The sequence below is a fragment of the Cajanus cajan genome, chromosome 7 (genome assembly GCF_000230855.2).
Source record: "Cajanus cajan strain Asha chromosome 7, NIPB_CcT2T_4, whole genome shotgun sequence".
NCBI classification, from domain to species: domain Eukaryota; kingdom Viridiplantae; phylum Streptophyta; class Magnoliopsida; order Fabales; family Fabaceae; genus Cajanus; species Cajanus cajan.
The window spans coordinates 48,742,607-48,756,941 of record NC_138523.1 but is presented as its reverse complement, the minus strand read 5'-3'; the positions used below and the strand labels follow the sequence as shown (position 1 = coordinate 48,756,941).

Here is a 14,335-nt window from a genome sequence, read left to right as displayed (position 1 = left end):
CATTCACATCCACTCTTCAATCAAACAATTAATTCATTCAAAGGACATCTTAATATTCAAAGATTAAAATAATGAACAGTCAAACGCTTTAAGGAGATAAATGGACTTATTTATTTTTAAATTTTAAATTATTAAATTATCAAATTCTGCACATAATAATTTATTCTCAATATGTTAAAACAATCATAGCAATTCAAGTAAAAAAAAATGAAATTATCTATATATATATATATAGTCTGTTTTTTTCCCCTTAAAACCTGAAATTAATAAAAATGAAGAACTTGTTATTCTATTGGTATTTGTTAGTGCATGTTTATTTTAATATCAGCACACTTTTCAAAGTCCGTTCAACTTAATCCATGAATTTTATAATTTTGAATTCAACTTACGTTTGAAGCATGTCAACTATAAAATAAACATGCTCTTAAACATTCATCAAAAACAAATAAAGTAGTCTGGAATTTGATCTTTAAATTTTTGTACTTAAAAAATGTATATTAACCAAGAAAGACCAACTTTTTAAATAATAATTCTCTTTTATTTTAGGGATTATGCTCAATTTCTCGATGATAAGCTCACCAAAACAATAACATAACTAATAAAGTTATTTTTTAATTTATTTTTAACTAATATTTTTGTGAGTGTAATGCACATGCATGTTTATTATAAATAATATAACTAAAATTTATAATAAATTATATAAAAATATTATATTTAAATATGTAAATTATATTTAAAATAAATATACATAAATATTTTTAAATATATAAATTACATTTTAGATTTATGACAAAATATTTTGCATTATAAAAAATATTTTCTTATTTATTGATAATTTATTTTAAAATATTAATATTTAATTAATAAATAATTATGATAAATAAAAATTAAATTAGATAAAAAATTTAAAAAAATCCTTATAAACCTCTAACTAAATAAGATTCTCTTAACACTCTCAGATAAAAATTCTTATTTAATATATAGGAGTTAATTTTTTTAAGTTATTATAATAAATTATAGAGCAACCAGTATAGTTCAAATTTGAAATTTTAGTCAATAACATAAAATCAGACCCAAATTTGAGTTTTTTTTCTGAGGACCAAAAGTGAGCTACTTTTAAATTAGAATGAAGAAAATAATCACTTATAAATTTAGTGAATCAAAATAAAATTATGTCCAAATTTCATGAACTAAAAAAAATTAAATCTTTAAATTTTAAGCAATAGAACTTCTTAAAAAAATGATAATTTTTATTATTATCACAACATTCATCACTAAGTAAAATTTAATGTTTTTTTTATGCATAAAAAAGGAGCCTGAAGTCCCAATCTCAAAAACCTCAATAGAAGGTTAGAGTAGACTAATTAAGTAACAAAATAAAGGATTAAAAAATGTGGAGGAGCATCATAAATACCTTTCACCACTATCTTAGATAATGAATCCACTTCTCATAACAATCTTAAATAATGAATTCAGCTTTCACCACCAACAAAGGAAGCCACGTGGTTTCTCATAAGACCACCTCAAGAACCTCTCCATCCACCTTAGTCAGTTGTTAAACAAGTTATACGAATTTATTTATTAGATTATTATGCATTTTATATTAAACTCGAGTATACGTAATCACTTCTAGTTAGGTGAAGAGGGTTGAAATAATAAAAAATATGAGAATTTAAATTCAATTTTTATTATAATCATCTTTGTAATCTTTTTTATTTTAAAAAAAATGCAAGTATAGATATTAAGAGGCACCAAAATATTCTTCTTTGACCAACAATATTAAGTCCAGTATTGGGTGTGCAATTACTATAAATAAATAAAACGTGCTGTTCTTTCTATTCTTTATTATAAGATTTTTCTTAAAATCTAAGTAATTTTTATCTAAATTTATCTTATTTAATGATATTCTACTTGAGATACTTTTTTTAATATATGATTTTTCAGTTGTAAAGTATGTTTTTATAAATATTTTTTAAAAGTTTAAGTAAAGTGGCCCAGTAAATTACGATAAGGACGAGAAACAGGAGAATAAAATTAAGAAGAATTGATTGGATGGTTGAATTTTGAATATCATAAGATGGATTGAGGGAAGGAAAAAAGATGAATTTCAGAAGCAAATACATTTGGAAATAGAAAAGTTGTTGGTCCCGTGAGAGTGAGGAAAAGAGAAGATGAATTATTGACATTAAAATTTGGTTACCATTTGAGAGTGACTTTTTGACGAGAGAAAGAGGAATGATTTTTGGATATTCCAATTTTTTAAATGTCCTATCAACACCTCAATTTTTATATTTCTTTTTCTTTTTATATTTGTTTTTCTCTGTTATCTCTCTCGTTAGGACTTAGGTGTCAAATAACATTATGACTGTCCAAATATAGTACAAACTTTAGTTGCAGTTTGATAGGATAAAGTTAAGAGACAGTAAATTTAAACGAGAATAAATGGAAGAAGAGCGGGGAAAGTGAAAAAATAAAAAATGATATAGAAAGAAACTATCATTTACTGATATATAAAAAAGGGATAATTAGTTTTTTTTTTAGTATACGGAGAATATTTTTAAAATTAACTTAAATATATTTTTAATCTCTTAAATTTATCGTAAATTTATTTTTTTTCTTATAATTTTAAAAATTCCTACTTTAATCTATGTATTCAAATTCTGCTAGATAATTTGTTAAATATTGTCACATAAAATCTACTTATTGATGTCTTAAAAACATCACATTAAATTTTGCTAATGTTGTATAACTATTTTAATTTATTATTTTCATATATATTATTAGTGATTCGAGCGGTTAAAACAATATTTTTAAAAATTATAGAAGTAAAAATAATAATTTTAAATTTGAGAAAATAAAAATAAATTTATCTTAAATTTGAGAGACTAAAATCATATTTAAATTTTTAAAATTTATATGACATTAGATATTTTCATATTAGATAATGGAATAAAAATAAATTATTTGAATATAAAATGATATTGTGAATATTCAATTATATATTTGTTATTTATTTGTTTTATGCTGAAAAAATAGGAAAAAAAAAAACCTTTAATCAAATTTAGTTGAATGTGTATCAAAGAAAATAGCAATTATTTATTGTTGTGCTAATTGTTATGTGATTCCAGCCTCAATGAAGATTATAAATGTGAAATCAAACATACATTAAACCCTTATTTTTATTTGAGAAAATCTGAAAATCCTGAAAGAGTCAAAGGTGAAATAATGAAAAAACACGAAATAAAAAACAATAATAAAAAAAAAGAGGAAAAGAAGAATGTTGCAGGAAGCAGGATGGTAGATGGTATTTTGGGTATAAGGGAAACAATCTTTCAGGTGTCTGTTTCCCATCATTTCCTTTTGTTGCCCAACAAATGAACAACAAAGTGCAGCATGTCTGCTCCTCCATTTTCTTTCACTCATACAACCAAGCAACACACATACACTATTCTTTTTCTGGAAAACAAACTCTATATAATATATTCTTTTAAACATGCATATTCAATAATCTTGTATCATAATTTGAAATCATAAAAAAGATGTATTGTTATTTATGACTCCTCCTCTTTTTCAAGTAAACAAGGCAGCAACCTCACCTCTTGTGTTTCCTTCCTCACATCTCGTCACTGGAAGAGCCAACCGCGCCACCACCTTCAGTTTGTTCTATCTTACTTAACCTTTTTCTATTACCTCATGCTTTGCATTTCCTTAATATTATCTGCATGCCTCATTGTGTCAACTTGCTTTATTTTCTCCCTTGTCCACTCTAGTGGACCAAATAACATAAATTACTTTCTCTCTTCTCAACTTTGATTCATTCAACCAAAGAAAGGGTAAGGGTGTGTAATGAAGATCCAGCTATCAAATTGAGATGCTACTAATCTATTGATTGAGATAGGCAAGAACTAACATGGTCATTTTCACAACAACGGGAAATTGAAAGTCATATGCTACACAATGAAAAGTTTGAAATGATAACATTGACAAGTTTAGCCAACGAAACAAACTACAATTCATACTCCGAAAACTAATAAAATATCCGATGCACCGAGGTCCATTACTCGGTGGTGACTAACTTAAACTGATACAAGGGGCATTTCCTAAGGATTTTGGACCAACCTCTTCAACTCCTCATTTTCTTTGCTCAGAATGTCCACACGAGACTGGAGGATGTTAATCGTCGCCTGTGCGCTCATCATCTCAAACCTCATCGTCTCTTTTTCAACCGAAAGCTTCTGCATCTCACTCTGCAACTGTTTGATGAACTTTGCACAATTTGGAGGCATGGATGATTCTAAATTTTGGGTGTCAAAATCTGGTGTCTTAATTGAAGCTAGGCTTTCCTTTGATTCAAGGGATTCTAGCAGGGAATACTCCACCAATGCAGACAGAAAATGTTTTTTTGGCACAGTATTCGTAGTTGTGGCAGCTGCAGTGGTGGTCGAGAGTGTCGATGCATTGGTGCTTATTGTGGATGAGCACAGATCCTGGCTGCCTTGGATTGCATCCCCAGAAACATTAGAGTGGTTGGAGTTCAAGTTATGCCGCCTTCGTTTGTATATTTGAGAGAAAGGCTTTGGGTTATCTGTTTGAGGTGATGGATCCTCATCCACATGCTTACAATTATTATCATCCTGTTCAGGCGATGGATACTCAGCCATGCTTTCCCTCTTGCACACAGCTAGAAGATTTTGAGTTTCTATAGGAAGCTTGTTCACATCAAATGGAGCTTTATTCATAGATTGAGTGTCCTGAAACAATTAAAATACAACCAAATGTCATGCCAATGAATGATACATAAAACTGAGTGTGTCAGTAACTCTAGATTGAGTGTCTTCTATCAAGACTTCATAAAACATAAGTTGAATTGCAATGGTCACAACTTAGAAATCTTTCTTTATAAAACACACCATATATCTGCCATAATAGATATGTTACAAATAAGCTTAAGAATCCAGCATCCACAATTGAGTCATTCATCTTTTAATATATTGTTAAAACTGGAAATCATGAGAAAAAAGATAGACTACTAAAACAATTGGAAAATACAGATTTGATGAGTCAAGGTCCTAATCAGAGATTAAATGTCGGCAGATGGGAACACATGTAGAAGCTAATTCTTCTACTAATTAAATCAACAACAGCACCAACAGTTAACTAAACCAGCAATTATAAATGGAAAATGTTGTATCCTCCGAAAACAGAGGCCGAAAAATTGTCCGAATAATTAAAAAATTATTATTTTTTAATAAATTTATTATAAAATAATTATTTTATAATAAATTTATTAAAAAATAATAATTTTTTAATCATTCAGAGCGTTTTCGGCTTCCGTTTTCGGAGACTGTAGCAATGCTCATTATAAATTACCCAACAGAAATAATGTCACCAAATTACGGTGAATTCCAATTTAATGAGGAGAAACAAATGAAATTGAATACTACAGTGTGCATCATATCCCAGGTGAGGCATGAAACACATGGTAAGGTCAAAAGGATTACCCTATCACTGTAGGTTTTCCACCAAGGGCCAATTAGAGAATTTATCTTTTATACAACTTAGTTTTGGACGTACTTGTAGAGCATCTTAGGGAGTCAATGTTTCAATGAATGTTTTTCGCAAATAATATAGTCCTAATGCTAGAGTCAAAAGAAGGAATAAATTTCAACTGGAGTTGTGGAAAAAAGCTTTGTAATCATAAGATTTCCAATTAAGGAGTAAAACAGAGATTATGCAATCATGAATGTAAATTCAACAAGATGCTCACTAGTGGAGAACATAAAAAATTGGACAATACCATACCACAAGTTATTTTTTATAGAATTCAAGATGAGTGAATATAACAAAACAAATTATTCAAGTGTTATTTGTGATAGAAAGGTGCTTTTTAAGCTCGGGGAAAATTTTACCAAACAACCATAAGACTAGAGATATGCCACTACGCTAAATGTTGGGTGCTTTTGAAATTATGGGAATTTAGGTAGAGAAGGAATACAAGAGAGAATAGTAATATAATATTGATATATGGGGTGTAATGATGTCATACAAGAAGGCTTTGCATACAGCCCAAATAATTCTTTTTTTGGTAATTACAGCCCAATTAATTAGTACTAGACTCCTAATGCGAATAAAACCAAATAAGGAAATATAATGAAATCAAGAAACCACTCTTGAAAGATAACCTGAGATCTTCTGAAGTATTCTAAGTAGCTAAGATGCAATAAAGATATTATGAGATATTTTCTAGATATTGTGACATTCTCCCTCCAAGATCAAGATCCCTAAACTATAAACTATATTGGCCGAGAGTTGTCATAGACAATAGGAGGTGAAATGCAGCTGATGAAAATTAAGGTCAGGTGAAATAATTACAAAATCACCACCTTTGTTCCTGTGTTCTGTTTTCAAATATCTATATAGAAAATAGTGAAAACAACATAAACTTGTCACCTAACCTCCATTTTTTTTTTCTGTTTGATTGTTTATGGATTTTGGCATTTGACATGCACAAAACTCTTGAACAGTTGAACCAACTTCTGGTGCAATAAAACAAGTTTTGCACAAACCTAGAGATAATTGATCTCAAATGCTGTGAAACTAACAATGTTTGGTTAAGTCAGCAAGATTTCTAGTCCTGTGGAATCCTTAGGTCCTAGGAAAATATAATTCCAAAGACATGATTCCCACAGATTCATAGCTTGTCTTATTTCACACAGTAGAGTCCTTCCTAAAATTCCCCCAAAAGGATTATAGTCAGCTCAAGATCCACACCAATGGCCTTTTCATCTCAAACACTTCAGATTTTGTCTCATCTCAAAATTTTCTTTGTCACTGAATTTCCACCAATAAGCATACCAAAGCCTTTGTAGTCATTACATAGTGTTGTGATGTTGAGTGATAGTTGACTTTTCTAATGAGCTTCACAGTGGTTCTCACAATGGTGATCACAAACTTGGGGAGAATCCAATAGTAACACCTGCAAGGACTTCGATAGTAAAGTCAGTATTAGCTTTAGGTATTGGTCAAAATGAGGAATAGTTACGTACCATTGTAAGGAGTCCTCTTATATAGAGGATGTTTGGCAGAAAAGTTAGTTACATTTGTTACACTTTGTTACGCCACATGAAATGTTTAGCGAGGAAGAAATGTGTCAAGTGCCAAGTATCTTAGTTTTGTCAAGTCTTTTTAATATCTTATTTAGCTCAGTCCATTTAGAACTTGCCTTAACAAATGTTAGACTATGTTTAACTTATAAGTAGATTGGCTTGACGTTGTAAGGGTGGTTGTAACAGAAGATCGTTCTATCCGAGCTTTGGTCCAAGTGACCTTTGAAATAGTTGCCCCCAAGTTTGTATTACTTAGTAGAAGTAATATAGGCTTAAAAAAAAAAAAAAGTCGCAATAACCCTTAAGAACAAATAGCATGACCTTTAGGGTTTGTTTGGTTTAAAGGAGGGGAGAGGAGAGGATGAATTTCAATGGAGGAAAGGGGAGGTAGATCCTTTCTTATTTGGTTCACAAGGGGAGGGGAGGGACTTTAAAAACCAATTTATCTTTGTACCTTTATAATTTTGAATTTAAAAACACAAGTGAGGATATTTTTGACATTATACTGAAAATGTTTTAAAACCCCTCCCTCCTTTCCAAATCCTCCCAATACTGGAGGGGAGCTAAAATTAGATGAGAAGTTTTGCTTCCCTCCATTTCCCTCCAACCAAACACTATGTTAACCTCCTAGCACAAAGACATGGAAGCCCCCAACTTGAAAATAGAGAGAAGAGCAAAGACTAAATTATCTTGATTATAACAAGGAATATTGATACATACATAAAAATCCTAATGAGGCTACCCTAATCAAGGAAATAAGGAAATAAATCAAATTAAAATTGTAGTGTACACAATCACCCCCCCCCCCCCCAAATTACAATAACTACAATATGCCAATTGAAGCCCCAAGGTGATGCACATATTAGACTACTCTCTAACTTTTCTTTGATGAAGTGTTAATCTATTACTGTATGTTTGGTTTTCTAATGTTGTAGTGGATTATGTTCAATTTTGATGGCTGAATTATCACCTAAATAAGCCTTGTAGGTTTCTCATACTCTATCCTGAGGTCATCAAATATGATCTTCTTCCACAAGACCTCACAAATTTTGTGAGCCATAGCTTGAAACTCTAACTCTACACTCAATTCTACAACCACATTTTTCTTTTTCACTCCTCTAAGTCACCAGGTTTCCACCCAAGATCATGCAATTCCTAAGGTGGATATACTATCTACAATGACCCTACATAGTCTACAATTATGTATACTTCCATTGATAACTTTTCTCCCTAGACTTGCTTGCAAGTATTTAAGAATCTTATTTGTTGCTCATGGATGTTTTCACGTGGATCATGCATGAATCAAGTGACTACACTTGCCACATAAGCAATATATGGTTTAGTGTGGGCCAAATAAACAATTTTCCCTACTAGTCTTTGATATCAATCCTTCTTTGTATTTGGGTTCTCCCTTTCACTTTCTATCCTATGAATATGCTCGATAGGCACTCCAAATGTTTCACAATGTAGCGTGCCTATTACTCTAAGATGATCAAGGACATACTTTCTATGATAGATGAAGATGTCATTTGTGGAGTAGACAACTTCTATTTTGAGGAAATACTTCAACTTTCCCATATTCTTCAATTCAAATTGAGTTGCTAGCCTTTCCCTTGGATTTTTCTTCAACTTCATCATTGCCTACAACAATGACATTATCTACATTGACCAAATGGATTGTAAGTGTCCCTTCCTAAGAATTCTATATTTATAGTGTGAGTGATCACCTTGACTTTGCTTATACCCCAAAGATAGCATACATTGCTTGGATGAACCTCCCAAACCAAGCATATGGAGACTATTTAAGCCCATATAATGTCTTCTTTGACCTACACACCTTATTTCCTCCATTAGTGGAATCATACGTTGTCAGTATATACATATGCAATTATACCCCCCTCCAAGACTCCTTGCAAAAAAGCATTTTTACAACATATTGTTGTAGCTCCCAGCCAAAGTGAGCTACCAATGAGAGAATAATCCTTCGTCATCTTTGCTATTGGAGTGAATGTCTTCTTATAGTTTATATTGTACGTTCGAGTATATACCCTTTTGCAACTAGTCTTGCCATGTATCAATACAATGTACAATCAAATCGATGTCACAATGTATATCCATTTGTGTTCCACTATCCTTTCACTTGGTTTTCAACAATCTCCCAAATCTTATTCTCTCCAATTCCTTCATCTCTTCATTCATGGCTCAAACCTAGTTTTAATCCTCTAAGGCTTCTTGGACGATTTTTTGAATGATGATGGAATCAATAGTTGAACCAAAGCGCTAATGTTGTGTAGAAAGATGCTTACTACATACAAATTGAGACATAGGGTACGTGGCACAAGAGCACTTTCCTTTCCTCAAGGTGATTGTAAAATCATTAGTATCGAGTTTAGGATTCAAAGAACTTGCCTTTGATTCAAACAACTTAGGTTGTTGTTAGACCAAAGTGGCTTTTTCCCTTCTTTGATCTTGGTGTTGATAGTACTGATCTACATTTACTACTTCATTCGATACTTGTACCCATCTCGTGCTTTTTGAGAGTAGCTACTTCTTCAAGAGTTGCAACTAGTTCTTTAATAGCAACTTCTTCCTCAAGAGCTGCAACTAGTTCTTCAAGGGCAAGGTTGGTTTAAGTTGAATGTTGCCACATCCAATAATAGAGGCATGGGGTCCATTAGCAACTGTAATGTATTGCTTTTCCAACAATTTGGAGGTTAGAGTAGGATGAGAAATAATGAGAACAAGGTGTCATATGATCAATGATACCTAAGTACATATTCTTATATCCTCATCAAACTACCAAAAACATTAAGAGAAACTATTAAAGTCATGGTAAAGGAGCAAGAGTCAGATGCCTAGCCAAAAGGCTATAGATTTCTCTTTAGACATCATGGAAATTGTAACCCACTCAAAAAGGGAGAAAACCAAGGGCTTCCAAACATCAACAAAACGAATGGGAGTTAGAGCAAGACAACCCCTACAATGGAACGACCTAGAATGTGGCAGCACAATCATGAATAGAAGACAAGATGGTGGCATGTGACCTACACACACCAAGATCTCTACTTACAACTGCCAATGTGTCAAAACTCCAATGACAAGCAAATTTTGGGGATAAGTCCATCTAGACCAAGAGCTTTGGTAACAACTTGAACATAGAGAAAATAAAAAAGACTAAATTGTTTCACTTCATTATAACAGAGAAAATTGATATATTGTATATAAATTCTGATAAGGCTACCCTAAGAGAGGAAATAGGGATACAAGTCACAAATTAAAGTTGTACACAATTAAACCCCTAACTACGGTAATTACAATCACAATCCTACTTAATTATAGATCATATTTAATTTTAGCATATATGGCCATGCCACCACCCTAGACACCCATGATTGTTAAAGTCATCCAGGTAACTTGGTTCCATGATATTTGGGATGAGATACCAAAGGCTCCTTTAATTTGCCACCAATAAAAACATTATCTATCTATGTAAGTTGCAAACTCATAACCAATGGAAATGACACCCTTAATGTGTTTACTATGGATGGCATCAAAACATTTATGGTGTTTCTCCCTTCTAACAAGGAACAATTCCCCCGAAGTTCACTTTTCCTAATCCAACCTAACTCCTATGTAGGTACGCTCTCACAAAGAAACCACAAAATTTTCCAAGAATTGAAAAGAAAAAAAAAAAGAAAAAAAAGGAAGGTCCTCTTGGTCACAAACTTGCAATTAAGATTCTCAATGTTGGGTTTGTTGGTAGAGCTACAAAAGTTGTTCTTTAAATTTTTGCCACCATTAAAAATCTTTGGACATTGACTCCAATGAGGCAAAATGGATCTCTACATTCATCCTCTATAGCCAATTTGTGGATTAATGTTGTTGAACAATGATCATTTGTTGTTAGACCTTTTGTAACATCTTCATCATTGTGTTGATGGAAACACCATGTCCAACTAAGTCAATGGCATTGAGCAAATGCTACAGCCACGTCTAGTTTTGCATATGGAAGGGTTCACACCTTCACAATGAAGAGGAAGGTTAATGAAACAGATTGGTTTCTAGAAATGTACCCACAAATTCAAAATCTTTCATTTTCACCTTTTTTCAACCTAAAATGGTACTTCACTTTAAAATGAAAGCTTGCTCATATCTCTCCCATTGTCTTGGAATCTAATTGGTAGTTTAAAGAATCCCATGATCATACACATAGACTCTTAAATGGAACAAGTTTCCACAATTCTACAACATGCATCAAGAATTTCAACAGTAAAATCCGAAGTCAATGCAATTACTTCCCAAGATAATAATCTGTTCCCAAACATGCACTAAGGTCCATTGGTTCTTTCATTAGGGGCCTTATTAGAACACATTATATACCAATGTGTATAAGCTTGGGCTGTCTTAACATGGCTCATTTGATGACTCAGTAAAATCGATGTCACAACTTTAACTGCATCAAATGCAATCATGTAGAACCCTGCTCCTACTCAGATCAAGTAAGATTTCCTCTAGTGGAAGATACTCGTGATCTCTACCCGGAAAAAAAAATTTAAGCAATTATTGCCCCCAAAATAAGATAAACCAAATATGCACTTAATCAGACAGCTGAACCCCACCTCATTGTTCTAGATTATATATCTACAAAATGCAATCTTTCTTGTTGCAAGTTTCCTCTGAAGTAAGAAGTACATACGGTAAAATTTTTTTAAAAAAATCACCTATTTAAGAAAGCTAAAAGAACATTTGAGATAAAAATTGTGCTCCTCAAGCAACCACCCATTTAAAAAAGTTAAATGAACAGAAAAAGATGAAAAATTGCACTTGAAAGTGATTTTGACAAGACAAACAAAAGTATCTACAAAATAAATTATTAGTTAGTGCAAGGATAAATTTTCAATGCTTAAAACAAACATTGAAAATGAATAGCAAAATCCATTGAATCAATTGATATATAAGAGACTAAGACAAACATACCCCAAAAAAACTAATAACTTATGGAACATAAATTTTTAGTTTTGGAAAAAATGGAGAGAGAAAATTAAGACGATAATAAACACAGTAGATGAATAAGAAGGATAAAGAACCCGTCATGGTGAGAAAAAAGGTATGGAGAAAATATTAATGTCGCACGAGGAACATTATTATAGCACATCTACACCTGTTGTATGATCACATATTAAATTGAAACTGACCAAAAGTGAGTGATTCATGTGTTACACCTGCCATACTATTGTTTTTATCCGGCTAGATGAAGTCAGTTATTAAAAGTGAGTGATTCATGTGTTACATCAGCCGTCCTCCTTTACCCGGTTTAGGGACTGGCTATGAGACCATATGGGTGTGCAAAAATTAATGTAAAGCATCAATGAATTTATTCCAAGATGAATACAAAAAATTAATTATTAATAACAAACATTGAATATAAACCGGAAAAAATGGAGGCAACTAACCTGTACAACATTATTTCTCCCTTCAGTGCATAAAACACCATTTCCTTCAACACGCGGTTGGTGGGCAACATAGCCATTATCCACAGGCTCTACCCCTGGAACCATTCCCGCTGCATCATCCCATTCTTCTTCAATGAAGGGAGCATATCGTTGCCCATTCGGAGGTCCTATGTTATTTTTGTGAAATACTCTACACAAAACATACGCATCCTTCTCCATCCAGCAGAAAAATGCACAAAAATTATTAACTATTTGTAACACAATAACAATGCCCACATTACACAGCACATAGCAAACTATTCTTTCGACTTTTACTAAAGAACAAAGTTCAAACTCCTGCATCCAAGAGTCATATACACAATTTCGGTTTGGGAACCACATATAATAACCAAGCTCCTTATTTTATCAACAAGAAAACGAGGAAACCCCTCAGTTGCTGCACAGAAACAGCACAAAATTCATACAGTTTAGGCCCATCTCAGGCTTCAATTTCTAAAACGAAATCTAGAATCTCACCTGGGGCTGAGAGGATCCAGTCCCAATCCTCTCCATCTCCTTTTCAGTAAGCCTGTACTCATGCATGACCCAATTAGTCCTCTTGCCATCCGGAGCCCGTCCACTATGAAACACCAAAGTTTTCTTCAACCCCACAACCCTTTCTTCATGCTTCACTTGTCGATCATTCCCAGTGGCTTTCCAATACCCTTTGCCCGTAGCCCTGTTCATCCTCCCCCCATTCCCATATTTCTTGTCCAATGCACTGAAAAAATACCACTCCTGGTCCCTGGTCTTCAGCCTTGACTTATCTAAACAAACATACAGCCCACCACCATTTCCAGGAGTTAAGAACAAAAAATCAGAAAACCAACAAAAACCCAAACCAAAGAAAGAAAAATCCATCCAAGTGAAGCAGCTGAGAAAGCAAACACACACACCCAGAAGAATAAAACAGCAAAAAATTCAATTTTTAGCATAAAAAAGGTGAAAAGATTGGGGAAAAGGGAGTGACCTGCCAGGTCCCCGGGCTCGCTCCTGTATATGTCAACCTCAGATATAGCATCGAATCTAAAAGGTTTTCCTGAAACCTTGCGTTTGAGGTAGTAAATAACAAGTTCCTCATCAGTTGGGTGGAACCTGAAGCCAGGAGCAAGGGAGGTAGGTGGTGCTGCCACTGGGTTCACTGTGGTGGAGGCAGTGGTTGGAAGGAACACACTTTCGCGACCCATGTTGGAATAGAAGAAGAAACAAAAGGGGTGGTGGATATGGTGATTAGGGCTTCAGTGCTGAAGTTCCCTACGCAAAACGGAAAAGATGGGTCTTTGATTGAGGGTCAAGCAACAAAAGAGAAGGGTACCTTCAATGTCAAGAAATTCTAACACTTGGGGGCTTCCAGGGATTGTGATTTTCCCATTTTCTTTTTCTTTTTCTTTTATACTTTATTTCTTCCAAAATGAAAATAATCAAGTTTGTCTTCTGCTGTGTTGTGTTGTGTTGCTGTTTCTTTTGAAACTCAACAACCCAAAAATAATCCCATCTTTTTCTCTTGTTGGATATTTTTTATTTTTTATTTTAAGTTAGATTGCATTGCTGTATTTGAATAAAAAGATGTAATTTGATTTGGATTGAAGGGGGGCTTTTTTGGAAAGCACACGATTGGGTTTTCTCTTTTACCGTTTTACTGCTCTCCAATTGGGAAGTGAGTAAATGGGAGGATTTTCTTCCTTTTATTGATGTGAGCAAATAATTTGGGACCATCTTCAGGCACATGTGGCCCAT

At 33.0% G+C, this 14,335-nt stretch overlaps 1 protein-coding gene across 3 annotated transcripts; it reads right to left on the bottom strand.

Annotated features, from left to right (window-relative positions):
- Positions 1–3,889: 3,889 nt before the first annotated feature.
- Positions 3,890–14,019, bottom strand: LOC109805026 (NAC domain containing protein 50). Of its 3 annotated transcripts, XR_014427923.1 has the most exons (5): positions 13,569–14,019; positions 13,076–13,365; positions 12,560–12,769; positions 6,856–6,976; positions 4,614–4,751 (listed from the first exon to the last, which is right to left on the bottom strand). XR_014427923.1 is itself a non-coding variant. In XM_020366954.3 (4 exons), the coding sequence occupies exons 1-4, from the start codon at positions 13,783–13,785 to the stop codon at positions 4,101–4,103; spliced, it is 1,368 nt and encodes a 455-aa protein (XP_020222543.2). In that variant the 5' UTR covers positions 13,786–14,000; the 3' UTR covers positions 3,890–4,100. The 3 variants fall into 3 exon arrangements, 2 of the variants coding, with proteins under 2 accessions (XP_020222543.2, XP_020222544.1); XM_020366954.3 differs by lacking the exon at positions 6,856–6,976 and having other exon boundaries at positions 3,890–4,751; positions 13,569–14,000; XM_020366955.3 differs by lacking the exons at positions 6,856–6,976; positions 12,560–12,769 and having other exon boundaries at positions 3,890–4,751; positions 13,569–14,004.
- Between the last annotated feature and the right edge of the window lie 316 nt (positions 14,020–14,335).